Source organism: Delphinapterus leucas, unplaced genomic scaffold (genome assembly GCF_059928025.1).
Source record: "Delphinapterus leucas isolate spDelLeu-1000000601 "Yukka" unplaced genomic scaffold, BTC_Dleu_Yukka2 spDelLeu_asBTCV2_sq25, whole genome shotgun sequence".
NCBI lineage: Eukaryota > Metazoa > Chordata > Mammalia > Artiodactyla > Monodontidae > Delphinapterus > Delphinapterus leucas.
Window position 1 is genome coordinate 13,783,097 of NW_028322234.1, and position 21,336 is coordinate 13,804,432.

The 21,336-nt window shown below is 51.4% G+C and overlaps 1 protein-coding gene across 5 annotated transcripts in view; it reads right to left on the bottom strand.

Annotated features, from left to right (window-relative positions):
• The window catches only part of ARHGEF18 (Rho/Rac guanine nucleotide exchange factor 18), a 95,775-nt gene that overhangs the window by 61,316 nt on the left and 13,123 nt on the right, over positions 1–21,336 (bottom strand). For all 5 annotated transcript variants that reach the window (XM_022557639.2, XM_089905538.1, XM_089905537.1 and 2 more), the window contains exons 2-10: positions 17,696–17,817; positions 11,174–11,439; positions 10,097–10,247; positions 9,308–9,422; positions 8,576–8,633; positions 8,202–8,246; positions 7,619–7,696; positions 6,595–6,697; positions 6,310–6,451 (exon numbers count right to left, since the gene is read on the bottom strand). In XM_022557639.2, the coding sequence (XP_022413347.2) occupies positions 6,310–6,451; positions 6,595–6,697; positions 7,619–7,696; positions 8,202–8,246; positions 8,576–8,633; positions 9,308–9,422; positions 10,097–10,247; positions 11,174–11,439; positions 17,696–17,817 (1,080 nt within the window). The remainder of the gene's footprint in view (positions 1–6,309; positions 6,452–6,594; positions 6,698–7,618; positions 7,697–8,201; positions 8,247–8,575; positions 8,634–9,307; positions 9,423–10,096; positions 10,248–11,173; positions 11,440–17,695; positions 17,818–21,336) is intronic.

A 21,336-nucleotide genomic window follows, 5' to 3' on the forward strand; every position in this document is an offset into this window, starting at 1 on the left:
AGAACAGGTCTGTCTCTTGTGAAGAAATGGTAGCATAGATTACAGGAAATGAAGATTACAGGTCCTGGAAAAATGAGTCATATATCTCTCAAGTGGTCCCAGACACCCCAGTATAGGTACCACCAGATACCCCAAACACATACCAGACACCCAGGCAGATGTCATCAGATACTCGCTTTCAGGCACCCTCAAATAGGTCAGACACCCACGTAGGTCTGTTAAATGCCCCCAAACTATTCAAAATCTGAAAAACGTGCCAAATATCTCAAAAGTACCGGACACCTTCATCCAGGAGCCATCAGACACCCCCAAACAGGCTTTCAGACACCCAGAAACATACCAGAGACCCCACATGGACACTTTCAGACACCCTCCAACACAGATGCTATCAGATGCCCCCAAACAGGTGTTCAGAGTCTGAAACATGCCAAACACCCCCACACAGATGTTTTTAGACACCTGTAGCCACGCCAGATGTCTCTCCAAGTGTCAGCACCCCTCAGGTGCCATCAGCCATCCGGGTCCTGAGGCTTCTTGTCTAACCCAGGTCCCCCATAAGTGGAGGGGGTGGGCAGGAACCAGGAGAGAAGCCAAGCACCTTTCACCTAAGGCCCAAGTTGTTCAACCAGGTCAAACCAAACTCACCTCAAAACACACACAATCTGTGGTTGAGAGCTCTCAGTTCAGAAACTGGGTGGCAAAGTTCCCAAGTGACCTGCCTTCACTTTAAGCTTAGGCTTCATGATCAAGAGAGGGAGCATGTCCAGGGAGTTGGGGAGCCCAGAAGTGCAAGAACCCCACCCCAGTTGAGGCCATCAGATACCCCACCCCAACTGAGGTCAGAAGCCCAGACACAGGTATTTCGAGGTCTCGATGGATCTGTAAATGTTCACTCTCTGAATTGCTATGACTTTTGGACTTTATCCCAAAGGCAATGGGGAGCCACTGACGATTCTAAGCAGGAAGAATGGCACGAACCTTATTTCTATAGCCCCCTGGGTTATAGAAACCTTCAGGTTGACAAAGTTCTCCCCTAAAACCTTTCCAAGGGGCCTATCAGGAAGGAGAGGTATCTCTTGTCTTCCTTTTATCCATCCAACCATTTTCTGCATTTTTTGGAGTCCTTATCATGGGCCAGGGACTCTGCTAAGAGCTAAGGAGCTATATGTCTATAGCTGCATTTCCCAGTCTTGGTACTAATGACAATGGGGGCTGGATAATTCTCTGTCGTCAGGGGCTTCTGTGCATCAGAGGATATTGAACATCCCTGGTCTCTTCCCATTAGATGCAAGTAGCACTCCTAATCCTGACAGCCAAAAATGTCTCCAGATATTGCCAAATGTTCTTTAGGGGGACAAAATGGCCCTTGGCTGACAGCAGTTGGCCTCAGAGACGCTCAGAACCTACAGTCACCTAATGCCAGCTTCCTGGGGAGGTGGCCCTTCACTTTGTTTTAGAGAGTGAGTAAGAGTTGTGTGGCAGAGGGAGTTCCAGGAACAGCGCTGAATGAGCAAGGTGCAGGTGATGGGCACAGGCAGCCACAAGACTTCAGGGTGGCTGTGGCGGGCAATCCCGGTGGCTGAGTAGTGGGAGAGAAGGGTGGAGGGGTAGGCGGGGTCAGACCACGGAGGGACCTCAGAGGTCAAGGCTAGGAACAGGACTGTCTGGAATTGTGTTCCATCAGCGGGGCTGGTCTCTAGGAAAGCATCTCAGCTTTACCCTGGAGACACACCTTCCATAATTACCTGGAGCGTGACTCATTCACTGTTCTGTTTAACTTACTGTGGGGCTGTTTCCTTAAGTCAGTAACATCTGGCTTTGAATACCTGCGATGGGAGGTAGGCTTGTGACGAGTTATACCTGGGCAGTGCCTGCTCTCCGCCTGCTGGGAGCGAGACACAGCTGTTCTGGCCTCACATGCTTCCTTAGACAGGTGTGGGGCTGTGGTCAGAGCCCAGGGTTAGGGTCTGTGATTTAGATGCTAGCTTTGCCTCCTCAACAACAAGAAATAATGATGATGTCAGTGGGTGCTACCATTGCCTGTAAGTACCAGGCGCCACGCTGAGTGCTAGCCACATCATTTCTGTGACACGAGCTCCAATCTTCCCTGACCTCAAAGGGTTGTCCCGAAAGTCAAATGATGTTTCCAGGAGGTGGAACTTGACTCCTGCCATCCTGAGAGTAGGCTGAATTGAGGGACTCGCTTCCAAAGAAGAAAGTAGGGAAACGGGAAGAATAGTAACCCGGCAGATGTTACCTTAACCAGGTGTTCACGGATGTCATGTCAATAGCACGTTCCCCAGATCTGATCAGCCAGGAAGGTTCCCCAAATCCATAACCCCTTTCTAATTATAAGAAAACATGAGACAAACCCAGATTAAAGGACATCGTACAAGACACCTGGGTAACATTTCTCAAGACTGTCAAGGTCATGAACAATAAGAAGAGACGGAGAAATCCTCAAAGACCAGAGAGACTGGGAAGACAGGGTGATTGAAGATAATGTAGTATCTGAATTGGATCCTGAAACAGAAGGAGAACACTAATGGAAAAAAAAAAACCCAAACTGGTGAAATCTGAATTAAGTCTGGAGTTTGGTTAATAGTACTGTACCAATGTTGGTTCCTAAATTGTGACAAACATATTGTGGTCATATAAGATATTAACATGAGGGGAAGCTAGGTGAACCACGTAAGGGGGCTCTCTCTGCACTTTTCTGTAAATCTAAAGCGAAAATACTTCCCTGGTGGCGCAGTGGTTAAGAATCCGCCTGCCAATGCTGGGGACACGGGTTCGAGCCGTGGTCCGGGAAGATCCCACATGCTGCAGAGCAACTAAGCCCGAGCGCCACAACTACTGAGCCTGCGCTGTAGAGCCCACGAGCCACAACTACGGAAGCCCACGTGCTCTAGAGCCCGTGCTCCGCAACAAGAGAAGCCACCGCAATGAAGCCCGCGCACCGCAACGAAGAGTAGCCCCCGCGCACTGCAACTAGAGAAACCCCTCATGCAGCAATGAAGACCCAGCGCAGCCAAAAAAAAAAAAAAATTAAGAAAAAGTTAAAAAGTTAAAAAAATAAAATGAAAAGTTTCGGGGAGAAAAGGGATCTGCCGCCCACTGGAGGGTTAGGGGAGTCCTCAGATAGATAGTTGTATACTCTAAGTTAGGGTATAATGCCAAAATGCAGCAAAAGATTCCACTTACAAGTCCCAGGTCTGGTCTTTTTGAAGTAACAAAACATTTAAGTTATCCTTCCTGCCTGCCTTGCATTGCATTCTACGTGTGGTAATTCGTTGCTTTATGCTAGCCACGGACAGCAATCCACAAGTTTCATGCTTATACCAAAGAATGGAATCTGATCCTTAGTACCTGGTATTTTGCCTGTAAGTCTACTGATAAAAGATTATTGGAAGCCAGTCACAGAATCTGAAAATAAACTCTAGTCTCTCGTTTACTATTTTAGGGCTTTCATAGAAGCCAAGGACTCATTGCAAAACATTTTTGCAAGGATGACCGCTTGTATTCCATCCAGCAACAATACATTTTTGCCTGGTTTAGAATTACCGGTAGCTTATTTCAAAGCGAAGGAAAACCAACTGAGCACGTGTTTGCTGTCTTTAGAACAGCTGGCAAAAATATGGTATGAAAGTGTTTTCATCTTCCTATTACTCTAAATATTATTGTACAGAGCTATTATTAATGCCATTTTTTGGTGGGAAAACCTTAAAAATTGCCCCAAATATTGACATTAAGCGCGTCAAACAACAGAGTGTCTTTGGTATATTAAACTTTTGGTTTTCATGTATCTGTAATTTAATTTTCCTTTAAACTATAAAATTTTGCCTTTGGTACAACTAAAAGAATTAAAAATTAATTTTATTAAACAAAAAATAGGGACTTCTCTGGCGCTCCAGTGGTTAAGACTTCCTCTTCCATTGCAGGGGGCGCGGGGTTGATCCCTGGTCGGGGAGCTAAGATCCCACATGCCTCGCGGCCAAAAAACCGAAACATAAAACAGAAGCAACATTGTAACAAATTCAATAAAAACTTTAAAAACGGTCCACATCAAAAAAAAAAAGTTAAAAAAATATTAAATGGCGTCATGTGGCAGTGGATTGGTGATCAGGGGCTCAGGCTCTGAGTTCAGACCCTGCTGTGTGACCTTTGGCAAGAACTTAACTCCTCTGGGCCTCAGATTCCTCATCTGTGGAAAGGGGGAATACTAGTGCCTATCTTACAGACTTGTGAAGATTAATGAGGAAATCTGTTTAAAGGACTTGGTGTTTGGGATATTGTATCTGCTCAGTATAGTAATGTTACTCTCTATTTGTACAAAGTCTTCTGTGATTGTAAAGTGACCTTCAGGAAATGAGTCCCTGTTGGAACCCTCATCTTCAAGGTCAGATGTGTAAGGGGTTCATTGATCTGTTGGCTACTGTAAGTCACTTCCCTGGGCCTTCCTTGCTGCTGGGAAAGCTAGCTCGGGGATTGGCAAACTTTGGCTATAAAGAGCCGTAAGGTAAATATTTTCAGCTTTGAGAACATGCTGCAAAATACTCAACCCTGCCATTATAGCGTGGATGCATTTCTGTACTGTCCATGGCCCAGTCCCAGACCTTTGACCTCATTCTTCCTCCTGCCAACCTCCCACTTGCCCCTTGAATTTGATGCCTCAGATACAGCTCCGTGGGGGCTTGATCCTGGCCCCCCAGGGAAGTCCCTGTATCCAGCAGACCTCACCCCCGACCCCCAGAAGAAGAGATTAGGAAGTCAACAGAAACAGGAAGTCACCTGCTGCTTAAAAGGACTTTAAGATGCTGAAGACTTGGCAAAGCCCAGGTGGCCTCAGCTGAAAACTGAGGCCATGTGTCAGAAAGCAGGTTGGAAATCTTCCAATGCAGAGAAAGCTCCGAAGGGGACACACCTGAGAAGAGCAGGCAACAGTCCCACCACCAGCAAAAACAGTGCTCCGGAAAGAGGGAGGAATCAGGAAGAAGGAAGATGCCCATGTGTGGGGCCGGGCAAGGAGGAAATGCAAAACCTGTGGCTCAGGTCACAGGGAGGCACCTGCCCTGCAGGTGGAGGGACAGCTCTCATGGCACAGCCCATCCTGGGGCCAGTTCTCTACTGCACTCCGCAGTGATTCTCACTGGGGACAATCCTAGCCCCCAGGGGACACTTGGCCACATCTAGAGACATTTTTGGTTGTCATGACTCATGGGATGGGGGGGTAATAGGTATCTAGTAGGTGGAGACCAGGGATGCCGGTCAACATCCTCCAATGCACAAAATAGCTCCCCCTTCCCCCAACAAAGAATTACTAGGCCTCAAATAGCAATTGGGCCAAGGTTGAGGAACCCTGCACTAGCCTGAATTTGCAACTAACAAGCAGTTGCTGGTGCCTCTTCTCTCTCCCTTACAAAGCCCGATTTGTTTTCAAAAAGGTGATACGCTAAATCTCAGAGAAGGCCAGAGTCATCTCCCTCCAAGGCCTCTGGATCCCAGTACTTTTTCCTGAGCAGACACCATTACTCCCCAGACAGCCCCGGGAGGCAGAAAATTGCCTGTTATGGGCTGATCGTGCCTCCCCCAACCGACCCCAATTCATATGTTATAGTCCTAACCCCCCTCAGTACATCAGAAGGTGGTCTTATTTGGAAATAGGGTCATTGCCATTTTATTTAGTTCAATGAGATCATACTACTGTAGGGTCAGCCCCTAATACAATGTGACTGACGTCCTTAGGAAAGGGGGAATTTCAGACGTAGACAGGCATACAGGGACAATGCAGGCATACAGGGACAATGCCATGTGAAGATTATAGTTCTGCTGGCACAAGCCACCAGAATCCCAGAAGCCAGGAGAGACACCTGGGGTGGACCCTTCCCTAGCACCTTCAGAGGGAGCCTGGCCCTGCTGACACCTTGATGTCGAACTTCTTCAGAACTGTGAGACAATGCATTTCTGTGGTTTAAGCCAACCAGATGGTGTTACTTTGTTACGCAGCCCTAGCTAACTAATATACTGCCCGAGTCTGGATTTTGCCAAAGGATTTTTGCAACGACGAAAGCTGAGACTCAAAGGGAATTTGGCGGCGGCGGTGGGGGGGGCCCAAGCTAACCAAATGGTCCCTGCTCTTAGGGATGGATTCCTGGTGAACATCCAGGAAGCCAGGGTTGGTTCGAGCTTAGAAAGGGTGAAATAGGACGAGGATGCAAAGAGAGAAGGAAACCATGAGAATGATTTAGGGGAAGTGAAGGAGAGGAAGTGGCTGCCATCCAGGGGGATGGGCTGGGCCACCAGACTTACCAGAGTTCAGAAAAGGTTTGCCACACAGCGGGCAGCTGGAGTGGCCAGAGAAGGTTCCTTGAGCCAGCTGGTGCCCGTTGACACATTCCTTCCGCTCTCGAGCATCCTGTCCTTTGTCTTTCAGAAGCACTGGGCTCTTCCCCTGTTGGGGACAGAGGTGGGCCTTAGAATGCCCTGTGCATCCAGTCTCGCCTCGAATCATAGAGATCTGGAGCCAGGGGCACCCTGACAAGCAGCAGAAGGCAGAGGGGGATTCCCCCCCCACCTCCGGCCCGGCCCCCTGACCTTCTCCTTCTGCCTGGTGACTCGACATCGGAGGGAACTCAGTCTGCGCTTCACCCTGGCACTCCTGTCACTTCTCTCCATCTTCCCCGCTCTGTCCTCGCTCCTGAGGGGCAGAAAATTTGGTGAGGAGAGCGCAGCAGACCCAGAAGGCCCTTCTGAGCCAGTCCTGCAGGTCGCTTCTGGGATCCACCTGGAATCTGTCTCCCTGAGGTCCCTTCATCCTGTTTCACCCCTGCTGTGGTCCCTAACTCTCTCCCTCCTTCTCTCACTCACTCATTCACTGAACAAACATTTACAGAGGTTTGCAAATTTCAGGAACCTTGGGGACCAGGTTTGCAGAGGGGAAGGTGACATGGTCTCCAACTTGAGGTCCCTTGATGGGCCCTGTCCATCTCAGTCTCCTCCCTCTGATTCATGCCCCCTTCCTATCTCCATCAGCCTAAAATCCTGCCCATTCTTCCTGTGGGATATCTGTCAAACCCGGCTTCCCTCTTCCCATCCAATGCTCCAGCCCCAGATCGTGCCTCTCCTGGATGGCTGGCACACCCTCATTTAATAAATATGTATTAAGTCATTGACAAAGAAACCCAGCCCCCGCAGAATCTAGTCCCTGGAGGGAGATTCCATACCTCCAGTCTGTACCCCTCAGTGCTCACCATCATCGCTCACCACAGAGCTGTGCTCCTTTGCTTCCCAGGTGTGATCTGGCCTCTGCTGACTACCCCCCTCCCTCCCCTCCTCCCAGCCCCACCCCGACACTGTTCCTGAGGAAGGCACTGATTTCTTTTCCCCATCCTCATTTCTTCGTATTGGTGAACTCCTACTGTTCCATCGGAATCCAGCTCAAGCTGTCACCTCCTCCAAGAAGCCCTCCTCTGCCCTCCCAGGGCATATGAGGAGCCCCCCTACCACCCCTACCGTTGCCCTGGCGGTTCCAGTGAGAGGACGGGGCCCCCAGCTCAGGGCCCACAGTAACCTCTTGTGGGAATCCAGTGGCAGCCCGCCAGCAGCTCTGCGTACTCACTCGGACAGGAACTCAAACCAGGTGAGGTTTGAGTGGGCTCCTCCGGGGCTGATGGACAAGCGAGCCCTCTCCCGGGCCCTGCAGGATCAGAGGGGACAGACACAACAGCCCTTCCTTCCTCCCGCAGATGCCCCCTCTAGTGCCCCTCTCCCTCTGGGCTCCTGTGGATAGGTGTGCCACCCGTGCCATGTCTGAGATCCCACCATCCCTCCACATGTGGGCTTGTATACATGGTCATTGCGATGGGTTTTCCAGCAGAGGGTGATAACAGGTCTTGGTCAAACAACATCTGCATGTCAGGACGTTTTCCTAACAGATGGCAGTATTTTGGGAAAGAGGTACCTTTTCCCATTTGGACAAAGGTAGTGCATGGACTGGTGGCGGCTTGCTTCTGCATCCTGCCCTTTCCCACACCTGGGCGTCCTCCCACCTCTCCTGTCACCGTTTTCCTCCCATTTCTCCTTGTCTTCACACCATGCCTGTTCACTCCTATACCTGTCCCCCTACACTTTCCCCCTACACCTGTCCTCCGCATCTGTCCTCACATACCTGTTGCCTCACACCTAGCCCCCTTTCCACTTACCCATGGTACTGTCGGAGTTCTTGAAGCACCTGCTGGACAATTAGCCTGCAATGGCAGATAAAAACAGCCCACAGCTGCCCCACATGACAGATATTCCCCAAGGCGAGCTGTGATTGCCCGACCTGGTCCCGGGTCCTGATGCAGCCCCTAAACTGGGTCCCCAGCCCCTCCCCATGCTGTCGAGAACCTTTCTGAGGGGTCTGGGTCCCTCTCCGGGGAGAAGGATGGTGTGGTAGAGAAGATCGAGATTATTATAGGGGGACAGTGGCTGGTCACTTACAGACAGTGATGCTACACCCTGCCTCCCTCCTCCCCAAGCCTTGACTCCTTGGCTGTCCAGGGGGTCCCTCCCTGACCCAGAGGCGGACACTCACACATGATCTGGCTCCACGTGGTCCTTTTCCATGCACTCCAGCACCGGTGGATCCAGGCCTGGAATCAGCCCCCACCCCAAGAGGCACAGGCGTGAAGGGGGCCCTCGGACAGGACCAGGCCTGCATGGCGCCCCCTGAACCCACCCCTGCAGAAATGGAGACTGTCCAGATGTGGCTTGCCACTCTCGGGGAGGAGAGGTGAAAAGAGGGCAGAGAGCCAGGGATGAAAGTGTCCCCGGCGTGTCATGAGTGCTTACGACTGGCTAAACGCTTTACACATATGCGGTCAGTGAACCCTCCAAGCGACCCTAAGGAGATACAGTAATTGTCCCATTCTCCGTGAGAAGGTTAAGAAGGCTTAGAGACTTGCTAGAAAGTGGTAGATTCTGGTTTGGCCTGTAGGTCTGTCTGACACCAGAAGGACACAAGCTCTTCGGATAGAGATTCAGAGACAAAGAAGGAGATAAAGAAAGAGACAGAGCCAGAGGGAGAAGAGGGAGCCCTGCGGGTCATTGCAGTGTTGTGTCCACCTTGGCTGGAGGATCCTGGGGGTGGGGGTAGGGGTGGGGGAAGGGCAGATGATGCAGGAATCCCCCCCACCCCCTCAGCATTCTGCCCAGTTCCTGTCCAGGGGACCCTAAGCCCCCTCCACCAGCCCCGCCCAGGGGACCCTCCAGCAGAAACCCCCTACTCCACTTGGTTTGAATGAAGGAAACCCCCAGCCTGGGCTACCTTGAACCGCTGGAGCGGGCACTTCCAAATCCGGAAAGATTTCCAGGGAGCTGATCTCATCGAAGGACACGGGAACCGACCGTGACCTCACTCTTTTTTCGGGGCTGTCACATTCCTGCAGGGAATAAGCATCTCGCTAAGCCTGGAGACAGCCCAGGCTGCAGGCAGGCTCGCCGGGTCGAGGGTCCCCAGCCTTCAGCTGCAGACAGGGGCTGCCCCCAGCCATGGGGCATGAGCACAGCGTTGGGACTCCATAGCAGCTGAGGGCTGGAGCCATACCCTCCCCAGCCATGGGCTGCAATCCTGCCAAGGACCACCAGCTCCCCACCCCAGCTGTGGGCTGCAGCTCTGGAATTCTGAGCCACAAATTCCAGCCGTGGCCAGTAATTTCCCCCCAGGTCATGGTCATGGGCAATGATGCCCCAGGCAGAGGCAACAGCTCCGAGCATGCATTCCCCAGTTTTGGGCTAAAATCCCAGACCTCAGACGAGCCCTCCCTACTTCCAAACTCCAGTCACAGGCAGCACCTCCTTCCAGCTGCAAAGATGCGGAGACGTGCCTCTGCTCCCCAGCCCAGAGGTGAAATTATGGCCAAGGATCCCAGCCCAGCAAAGGACCTTCAGGTCTGGGCTTCAATCTCAGGACCCAGAGCCTCCCCAGTCACGGGCTATACCTGCCATGATAAAGCAGTCCCCCCAGCTATGGGCGAGGCACTCCTTGGAACCTGCAGAGACAGTGCCTGGGCCCACAGGTGTGTTATCATCCGGGGTGGCTGCAGGTTGCACCCACCTTGTTTGGTGCCTCTGGGGGGGTTCCGCCCCCAGACAGACACCCTTTGGTCCAGGCCTGCAGGCCCTCTCCTGGCAAGTTCAGAGCAAGGCTGGCCAGTGTCCGAGGGAGACAGGGCCCCTCATTTACAGCTGAGGCTTCGAGGCTGAGCCTGGTGGAGGAAGGGAGGGAGTCGGGTCTGTTCCACCTGGTTGCTGCCCCACCCAGGTCCAGCATGTGAAGCATGGGGGCCTGGAGGGAACCCGTGGGTAGCCCTCTGGGGGGACAGGGCACAGAGAGGGGTCCAGCTCTCCCAGTACCAGAGAGGCGGGTGGGGAGCCTAGCTGGGGGATTTGATGCTGAAGTTCCATTTGCATCGCGGGCCCACTGTTTTTTGTGTTTTGGGTTTTTTTACCTTTTTTTGGCCCAGCGGCATGTGGTATTAACTTAGTTCCCCGACCAGCGATCAAACCCATGCCCCTGGATTGGAAGCTCGGAGTCTTAACCGCTGGACCACCAGGGAAGTCCTCCCTCCCACTGTTTTTTTTTACACAGACTGGATTTCTATCTGGGGGGACCTGTGAGGGGTGGAGGGGGCAGCTAAAGCACCCCTCTCTACTGTTTGGGGCTGCCACTGTGGTTTGTGGGTGGCACTGAGCACGCATCTGTGTTTTGATCACAAGTGCATCTGTGGCTTTGTGCACGCATGTGCAAGTGACATGTTTACGCGTCCCTGGGTTTGAGCAGGGAGAGGATGCATGCCTGCGTGTTGAGCGTGGGCGTGTACACCCAGGGTGCACGGGCGGGTGTGCACATCTAGATGTGAGCCTGCCGGCCGGGTTCACACAGTTCCAGTTTGGGCTGGTGCACGCTCCTTCAGCGTGTGCGTGCTTACCCATGCACACGGATTCATGTGCCCACGTGAGCTCTGTGTGCAGGCCTGCATCTCCGGAGAGGGCCTTTGGGGCTGCCTTCTGACAGTGCAGACACCTCTGGTGGCCCTTGAGCTAGATGACTGAGAGGCAGGGGGGCAGCGTAGCCTGGCCGCCCTGGGGGTGTGTCCTGGAAGGCGTTGGGGGGCGGTGGGGCGGGACTGACCTCTGCCAGGTCTCAGAGCAGCTCCGCGACCTCTCCCAGCTGCGTCTTCGAGGCAGGCCCTGGGACCCTGCCAGGCTGGAGAAGGGCGAGTCTTCTCCGGCTTCTTCGCTAGGGGGCCCACTGCCCCTGGCCCCCCTAGGCTGGTTTTGTGAAGAGACCTCAAGGCCCAGGTCCTGGATATACTCACTGCCCTGAAGGTCCCCCAAGTCCAGGCTGAAGTCCTCCGAGCTCTCGCCATTGCCGAGCAGCCCTGGAATTCCATCCTTCTGGAGATGAATGGGGAAAAGGCATTGACCCGAGGGCAGCAGAGGCCCCCAACTCGCAGACCCTGCCTATCCCCCTCCCATCCAACCTGGGTTCAGCGCCCATCTAGTGGTGGGTGGGGTAGAATGGGGGTGGTCCCCTCGGTGTAATGTCTAACCCAGGCCTTCAAGGCTTTATCCCCCCAAAAGGGGCCAGAAATCTGGGCTGGCAGACCTGATTCCACCTCCCTTACTGAATTTCTGTCTGATGGTTTTATGAAACAGACAAAATAACCTCTGTCCTGTCTGCTCACCCAGCTTGTTTTAAGCCCCACGTAAGATCATGCCTGTGAGCGCAATTTGTAAAAGCGCTGCACGGAGGTAAATTATCCTTGGTACTACTGCTACTGGTGGAATTTCAGGCAGTGTCAGGGCTCGTAGTCTTTTTTTTTTTTTTTTTTGGCCGCACTGCGCGGCATGCGCTATCTTCATTCCCCCACCCGGGATCGGACCCGCACCCCCTGCAGTGGAAGCGCGGAGTCTTAACCACTGAACTACCAGGGAAGTCCCAAGGGGCTCCTAGTCTTTTCCCGGGGCTGCTTAGGGTGTGTACTCATGGGTCTCCTGTACCCTAAGTCTCCCTCCCAGGCCTAGGGTGAGGCAAGTGAGGCACTCACCTCGGACACAAAATTGTAGGGGGTGCCCCAAAACTCAGGAATAAAGAAAATCATACTTCAATATAATATTTAAAAAAAGAACTCAATACAGTGCAAAGAGTTCCGTGATGAGCAAATTATAAAAATGTTAAGACATGGCAGCTTCGGACCCCGCACCTCGCTTGCCTCCCCCTATTTCCGGCCCTGCTCCGTCCTACCAGAGGGTAGCCTGGAACCTCTGCGCTCCTAAATCCCCTGCAATAACTTCCGCTCCCGGACAGCAGAAGCCTGAGCTCGTGAGCACAGTGCAAAGGGCTCCAGGGTAGGCTGCCTCCCGCTTCTGGCCCGTCTGCAGCCTCACGTTGCAACCCACCCACGAGGCATCGATGTGCCAGGCGCTGTTAGACACGGAAGATACACAGGGGTGGACGATAATTGCCACATCCACCAAAGCAGCAACCAATCTGCACCCAGAACTACACGGGTGTTAGCCCTAATCCCACAGAAGCTCCACCAGGGGGCGCTGTTGTCCCACTTTCCAGATCAGGAGACAGGCTCAGGGAGGAGAAAGGACCACACAGCCCTGGGCCACACAGCCAGTAAACCGCAGAGCCAGACCCAAACTCAGATCTGTCTGGATCCAAAGCTCTATCCTCTTTCTTACCCTTGTTACTCTTCTATTTCTTTTTCCTCTCTCTCCCTCCCAGTCATTCTATTTGTCATTTATTTACCCCCCAGACAGAGCACCTGCTTTTTCCTTTCCTTGGAGAACCTCTTCTCCCAAGCCACCCAGAGGCAGCCTGGTGAACTCCTATTTACCCGTCAAAACCCAGCTTGGGCATGCCCTCCAGGCTGCCTTCCTGACTCCTCCAGTCTAAATAAGGTGTCCCTCCTTTGGGCTGTCAGGATCTGCAGGACAGGGACTGTCCTTTTCCAGGCCTTTGTTAGCACTGTCCTCAGACAGGGTTTTGTGGGTAGGTGGGAAGTCCTCTACAAGTGCCCCAGGCAAAACCAACCCTGAGATGTGACCCCAGACATCTATGTGAGCTCAGGCAGCCCTTGATGGACTGTCCCAATTGGTGGCCTGAAGGGCCCACTGAGCAGACCTGGCCCCCTTCATGAGCTCTATAAGAGGCCCCAGGATAGGACTGCCAGATAAAATGCAGGACGCCCAGTGAAATTCCAATTTCATATAAACAACAAATTTTTTTTCTAGTGTAAGTAGATTCCAAACATTACAATATTCAAGTCTAACTGCGCATCCTTTAATTTTATCTGCTCAGTATTGCAACCCTATTTATCCCTGGACCATTTGGCCGGCCATGGCCAGTCTTTACTAGGGGAGGGGTAACAGGAAGGTCCCTGCTAACACTTGGTGTGGGGAATTTTCAGAGAAGCGGCCAATTGAAAGTGGAAAACACCTGCCAGCCAAGAGCCACGCTCTTTGTCGGCTGCAGATCTTGGCTGGCAGGACACAGGTGGCAGTGTCCACACCTGCCGTGGAATGAGGGTGCAAGAGCTATGCAGGGTCTGGCTTTTTCTCTCACCTCCCCCACTTGGAGCTTTCTACAGTTTTGACACCTTCCTTCTTTTTTAAAATCGCAGTAACATAGAATTCACCATTTTAAGCATTTTTAAGTATACAACTCAGTGGCATTAAGCACATTTACACTATTGTGCAATCGTCACCACTGTCCATCTCCAGAACTTTTTTTCATCTTCTTCCAAAGAAGGTTTGTACCCATTAAACAGTAACTCCCTATTCTCACCTCCTTGAGCCCCTGGTCACCTCGACTCTACTGTGTCTTATTGAATTTGCCTATTCTAGGGACTTCGTATAAGTGGAATCATACAATCTTTGTCCTCTTGTGTCTAGTTTATTTCACTTAGCATAATGTTTTCAAGTTCATCCATATTTTAGCATGGGTCAGAATTTCCTTCCTTTTAAAGGCTAACGTTCCATTGTATGGATGGACCATATTGTATGGATATAAACAAAACTACATTTTGTTTATCCATTCAGTATTTGATGGACATTTGGGTTGCTTCCACCTTTTGGTTCTTCTGGATTATGCTGCTATGAATATGGGATGTACAATGTCTGTCTGAGTCCCTGCTTTCATCTCTTTTGGGTAGATCTGCAGAATTGGGGTTGCTGGATCGTACGGCAATTCTCTGATTGGCTTTTTGAACCCCGGCCATGGGGGGAGGCTGCACTGCGTGGCATGTGGGATCTTAGTTCCCCGACCAGGGATCGAACCCATGTCCCCTGCAATGGAAGTGCAGAGTCTTAACCACTGGACTGCCAGGGAAGTGCCTGCACCCCCTGATCTTTCTCCTCCCAACCTCCCTGGCTGCTTCTTCTCTGCCTGCTGCTTCCTCCCTGTATCTTTCATATACCAGGGTCCCTCTTCTTCAGTCTCCGTCCAAAAAACCCACACCTCTGGCCCTGGCTGGTCCAGGTTCCCCTGGTTCTCCTATGACTTCAGCGGCAGCCTTCCCGAGATCACTCCAATCACATCCCTGGTGCCTTGGTAACCTCTGCCAACTCCTGTCTCCTCTGCCACGGCCCCAAAAGTTTCCTTGCCTCTCTGGTTTTCATCCTCCTATAAATATAAATACATCAGGACAGCCTCTTGGCCTGGGCCGGGCCCTCCCCACTCCCTCTCCTATCTGGCCTCCCTCACAGGAGGCAGAAGTGGGAAACCCGCCAGAGCTTTGGGTGGAAGGGAATGGTGGGCAGCTGTGGCAGGTACAGAGATGGAGGGGGGAGGGAGGGGGCTTTGTCCTTTGCTGGGGAACTTGTATCTTTCCTCCAACATTTCCTGGGTCAGAAATGGGAGCTGGCCCACTGAGGGCCTTCCCAGGCATCTCCCTAAACATTTGTATGCTGGCCCTGATGCCCCAGAGAGGTTACAGTAAATCCAGGTTCCCACTCCCGGAACCCTGGAGAACCTTGAGGGATGGGTCCCCCCTCAATGGCAGACGCAGAGACGAGATGTCCCAGGAATCCCACTCTACCAAAGGGCTTGCTGCGTGCAGATTGAGATAGTACATGGATCCACGTTTTTAAAAAATGTAAATAGTTATTTATCTCCTTGTATATTAAGAAAAAATAGCACACCAAAGCAACTTCAAGCATATCATTTCTCTGGTTCCATTTCATCGTGTAAAAAGGGAATTGTTTTCAAACAAAAGAGCAAATAAATAACAGGGACAGACAGTTTTCGGATGGCTGGAATGATAGAAAGGCCTTAGTCAAGGTTTGCATCCCTCGCGTGTCTTTTATTAGCTCAGTGTGACCTCAGGCAAGTTTCTAAACCTCTCTGGGCCTCAGTCTTCTCACCTCTAAAATGGGTGTGATGCTGCCTTCTTGTAGGATTGCTGGGCGGGTAGAATGAGATGATGCTTGCACGTTGCAAGCCCTCGATCAATGGAAGTAGATATTGGTTGTTGCAACCATGGTTATTGTTTTTATACTTCAGGAGTCAGGGCCCTTCCTCTGGGCAAATTGATGACCCTGCCAGATGGAGCTAAGTGGAGTAGACTGACAACTAGGTCCAGCGATTATAATCAAGGATTAGTGAATGTTCTAGAAAATGGGCTGGAGAAGAACTGAAGGGGGGCCAGCTGACCCTGTTTGAAGGGACAGGAATTCTGGTTTGGAGTTATCCTTAGAAAATCCCTTTTTTGTTATTATTATTTTAAACTTAAATTTAATTTTTTTTAAGTTTGAAAAATAAGATTTATTCTAAGCCAGATCATATAGAAAATCCCTTTTTAGAAAAAGGACAAACCCTGGGGTAATCATTGGTGTGCAAAATCTACTAAGGACAACTCAACTAGGACAGGTTAGACCATCTTTAGACAGTTTCCGTAACAAAATAAAACCCCAAAACCCTACTTCCAACCACATAAAATAGTGTCTATGTGACATGTAAATGATTTCTTGAGCTGGTCAAGTTGCATATATTTTAAAATAATTTACATCTTATCAGTATATATATCTTATATATATCTTTTTCAATGAAAAGTCCTACTGAATGTTTTAAAAACAAAAAGACAGAAAGAAGGAAAGAAAGAAAGAAAGGAAGAAGAAGGGAAGAAAGAAAGGAAGGAAGGAAGAAATCAGGGAGGGTTTCCTGGAGGAAGTGACAGTGAGGGAAGCCCTGAGGAATGAGTAGGAGTTAGCTAGGTAGAGGCTCTGGGTGAGGGCATTCCAGGCATTAAGAGAACAGGATGTTCAGAAGCCTACTGGCTTGAGAGCTCACGGTGCTTCCCCCACAAACTGGCAAGATTTCCTTATGGCTGAAGGGGTTTGTGTTGGGGAGGGGATGGGGTTGGATCAGCAGGCCTGGTAGGCCAAGGAAGGATTTAATCTCTAAGTTCCAAACAATGGTGGTATGGAGGCCAGGGAGCTGTGATTTGCCTTCAGAAAGATCATGCAAGATGCAGAGCACAGATAGGCTTGGACAGGGGCAGGGCTGTTGGAGCAGTGAAGACACTTGTGCAAATCACCTGGGTGAGCAATTACAGTGGCCTCCACCAGGGCAGTGGAGAAGGAAGGAGAGACATGGACAGAGTTGAGGGTTGTACAGGTGAAGTGTTCACAGGGCTTGGGGAGGGAGGGGCAAGGCAAGGATGTTGCCTTCTGCTGCTTCCAGCTCTGGTGACCAGCTAGATAAGGACACGGATGTGAGTGGCGGGGCTTATTTGGTGGTGGTGGGGTAGAGCCTCCCCGTATATACCCAGGGCTCCCTGCTTCTCCAGGTACACGCTTCCTCCATTGCCATCCTATCTGCCCAATTGCCTGCAGCCCAGGGTTCCCATTCCAAGAGGTCCAGAGCCCTGGAAGGTCCAGAGCTGAACTTAAGTCCTGGTCTTGTCTTCATTTACCCTGAATTCTCCCTGACACCTAGGCCAATTCTTTCCCTGCTTGGATCCCAGTATGCTCTTCCGTAAAATGATAGGGGCAGATACACAGAATTTCCTACATATGGTTTGACTGTAATGGACCCTCCTTCCTTAGTGTGGTGGGTGTTATAAAATGCCACCCAGACCCCCGCTTCAGTGAGGATGGGCTGCCCCAGATGCTGGATGAGGGCTGCCAGCAGATGGCTGTCAGCTGTCAGTCTCCTTCTGGGAAGTCATGTCCCTTCCTGGGCAGTCCACAGGCCACTACTGATTGATGTGGGGATGTAATGGCTTGGCCATCTCAGCCTGATTTAGGACCACTCTGCAGGGCTGTTCTAGCTCAGAGGTGCCCATGGGAGCTTTTTCTTCCTTTTTCATTGATTGTTCTACCCACCCATGCACCCATCTAGCCACCCTTCCCTCCTCCCTCCCTCCCTTCCCTCCATTCTTTCATCCATCCATCTCTTTTGTCAATCCTTCCTTCCTTCCATCCATCCATCAACCCTCCCCTCTACTCATCCCACCCTCCCTCTTCTTGTTCCAGAAAGGATTCATTTCCTCATCTGTAGAATGGGATAATAACTACTCTGCCATGTTTTGAGGAGAATTCCCTGAAATTATGCACACAATGTTCCTGCAGGTGCTAAAAATGTGTACTTGCTGCCACAGGCGTCATCAGCTCCTGCCCGTCTCAGCAGTCAGACACGTGCCTGCTCATCCTCCATGGCGGGGAAGTCTGGGTCCTCAGGCCTCCAGGGTCCAGCGCTGCTCTTGGTGGCTGAGTCTGCAGCTCCAGAGTCAAAGGGCTGGACATATGGCTTGGGCTCAGAGCCTGTGGGGAAAGGAGGGACAAGGTGTCACGGCTGAGTGGGAGGCCTGAAGAGTCAGGGCCTGAGTGCTGCATCTGGGCCTCAGTTTTCTCATCTGTAAAATGGGATGGCAGGGGAGGATGGTCCCAATGATCTTTTTTTTTTTTTGGCCACACCCTGTGGCTTGTGGGCTCTTAGTTCCCTGATTGGGGATCGAATCCAGGCCCTCGGCAGTGAAAGAGTGAGTCCTAACCACTGGACCGCCAGGGAATTCCCTTTTTAAGCCAACATACACGACACCACTCGACACCACTCATGCTGAACCTGGGACAGATATTTCTGTTCAATCCCAGGGCTCTTTCTTCCTGAGCCATGGTCCCCTTGGAATGCTTCCCACTGCATCATTTTTGGAAGCCATCTCCAGCTGATCTGAGTTAGCTCATGAGATGAAATCGATTTGTCATGCCTGCTCTAGCAAAAAGCCCTCATTTGCTAGAATGGGTCCCTAAGACCAAATACAAGTACTCAGTGCCCACATTTAGAGGGTCTCTAATGGTAGAACTTCAGGCTGTCTCTGTCCCTATATTGTACTTTGAGTTCCAGGGACCCCTGGGTGGCATGGTATAGAGGAGAAAACAAGGGGTTTGGGGTCAACCAGACTGTGTCCTTGCCTGGACCTGCCCCTAATGGCTGCAGACCTTTGGGGAAGTCACCTCTCTGAGCCTCAGTTTCTTCGCCTGGAAGGTAGGTGTGATGGTGCCCACATTTCAGGGCCCGATCCTGGGGTGCTTGGTCACCTTCCTTGTCCTCCAGGTCAGGAGGGTGCCCTGGTTTGATCTTGGGTGTTGGATGGAGCCTTTTGCCGAGGGAGAAACAGGCACCCCCGACTCTCTCCCGCTGCCCCTTACACTGCAGCTAGAGTGCATCACCCCTGCGTATCCGAATCCCCACGGAGGTTACCCACCGCCTGCAGGAAGAAGGTCAAATGTCTTGGTCCAGCCACTGGTGTCCACCAGGATCTTCCTCCTGTGCCTTGTCCCTGCCGCTGCAGGACCCACTGCCTAAGAGCCCCCCATTCCTGTTGGGGGGCCTGCCTAAAGACCTCATCCTATTCACTCCAGAAACCTTCGTCCACGCCCCCATCTACGGTGCCTGTCTCCTGTGCATTGCATTGTGTTGTACTGCACTGCACAGCATTGCCTTGGCATCTGGACCCCCTTCACTCCTCCACACCCCCTGCAAAAACATCCTGGGTCCTGCTGCAACCAGGGAGCTGAGGGGAGAGTGCCTGGAGGTGAAGCTGGAGGATATGAGTGAAGGTGGAGGCGAGGAATCCAACGGAGGTGATACCCAGAGAGACTGACCAGCACGTTTGCGGTAAGAGCGATAGCAGCTTCAGAAAAGGCCAAGGTGGGGGTGGGGAGAGGGATGGCGATGCCTTTGGACAGTGGCAGTTAGGTCCTCATCCAGTCCTTAGCTTGGGTCCCCTGTGGCTGGGTGACCCCATGTCTCAGCTTGCTGGGGACAGTCCTGGTTTATGCTTTTGAGTCAAGTAATGATTAACAGTAGCCCACTTTCACCCTCCAAAGGGTACAGGTGGGGCGATCTATTTTGTGGCCACTCTGCCTATAACCATTGCAGCTGGCAGAGGGGAAGGGGGTGACGCTGTCCTTTTCTATCCCAACATGGGGTGAGCTGTCTGTACCCACTTATGTTCCCTCTCCTCCCAGCTGTGTAAATACAAACACTGCTCCAAGTTTTGGGGGTGCTGACAGTTGTATAATTTGGGGAGCCTTCTTTAAGAAAACGAATACAAAATTGTGAATGCAAACTTGCTGGGGCTTTTGGAAGGTAAAAAGGACAGCAGAAAATAGCCAAGGCAGAAATAAACACATTTCATAAACAGATGAATGAAAAGGTATCACATGGGCATAAAAAACTCAAGGAGTCTAGAAAACATTTTGGCAATTCTTCAAAAAATTAAGCATAGAGTTGCCATACGACCCAGCCATTCCACTCCTAGGTCTATACCCAAGAGAATGGAAAACATAGATCCACCCCAAAACTTGTACATGACGGTTCACGGCAGTATTATTCTCAATAGCCAAAAGGTGGAAACAACCCAAATGTCGGTAAACAGATGAATGGATACACAAAATGTGGTCCATCCATACAGTGGAATATTATTCAGTCATAATAAGGAATGGAGTCCTGGGAGTTCCCTGGCGGTCCAGTGGTTAGGACTTGCGCTTTCGCTGCCAAAGACCTGGGGTTCAATCCCTGGTTGGGGAACAAAGATCCCACAAGCCGCACAGCACAGCAAAAAAAAAAGAAGGAATGGAGTTCTGACACCTGCTATACCATGAATGAACCTTAAAGACATGATGTGACATCACAGAAGTCAGCCACCAAAGACCACATGCTATGTGATTCCATTTATATGAAATGTTCAGAATGGGTGAATCCATAGAGGTAGAAAATAGATTAATGATTGTCTAAGGCTGGGGAGAAATGGGAAACTTTGGGGTATGCCTAAAGGATACAGATTTCTTTTGGGGGTGATGAAAATGTTCTAAAATGGATTGTGGTGGTGGTTGCACAGCTCACGGCTTGTGGGATCTCAGTTCCCTGATCAGGGATGGAACCCGGACCTGGCAGTGAAAGCGAAAGCGAAAGCACCAAGTCCTAACCACCGAACCGCCAGGGAATTCCCATCACTGCGAATATTCTAGAAACCATCACTACTTCCCCAGCTACTCTCCCAACCTGGTTGAGGGCCTCTGTTCTGCTGCCCTCATTCAAACTTGCATCTCCCGTGAGGCAGCTTCTATGACTCAGGGAAATATAGGACACGACAAGCAGGCTGTGAAGGACGAGAAAAGCCAGATGCGGGGTTGGGTCCTGGAGGCTGATGGGAGCTTGGAAGGGGAGGGGGAGCCGCCTGGAGGAGCCATCCCATCCCTCAGCCAAGGCCCCAGGGGGCCTCAGGAGAGGATGCAGGGTCTGCCTGCTTCCCTGGGCAGGGACCTCACAGAGGCCTGAGGCCTCCTGCAGCCTGTAGAGGCCAAAGGCAGAACCTTATGCCTTGCATCTGTGACCCTAAGAGTCTGGGATCCAAAGGCTAAAGGTGAAAGGCCAGGGCTGAGTTTATTCTTTGCATGGAAGTTTCTGACCCAGGAACAGGCCTGGCTTGACCCTGATGACAGACTCCATTCTGATCCCAGTGTCACATGTTGAGCCTCAAACTTTGTGTCACAGACTGAGCCCCTAACCCAGTGTCATAGACTGAACCTCAACCTGGTGTCACTGACGGAGCCCTGACTTTGGTGTCATGTACTGACTCCTGATCCTGGTGTCATGTACTGACTCCTGATCCTGGTGTCATGGGTTGAGCCCTGATCCTGGTATCATGGACTGACTCCTGATCCTGGTGTCATGGACTGACTCCTGATCCTGGTGTCACGGACTGAGCCCTGATCCTGGTGTCATGGACTGACTCCTGATCCTGGTGTCATGGACTGAGCCCTGATCCTGGTGTCATA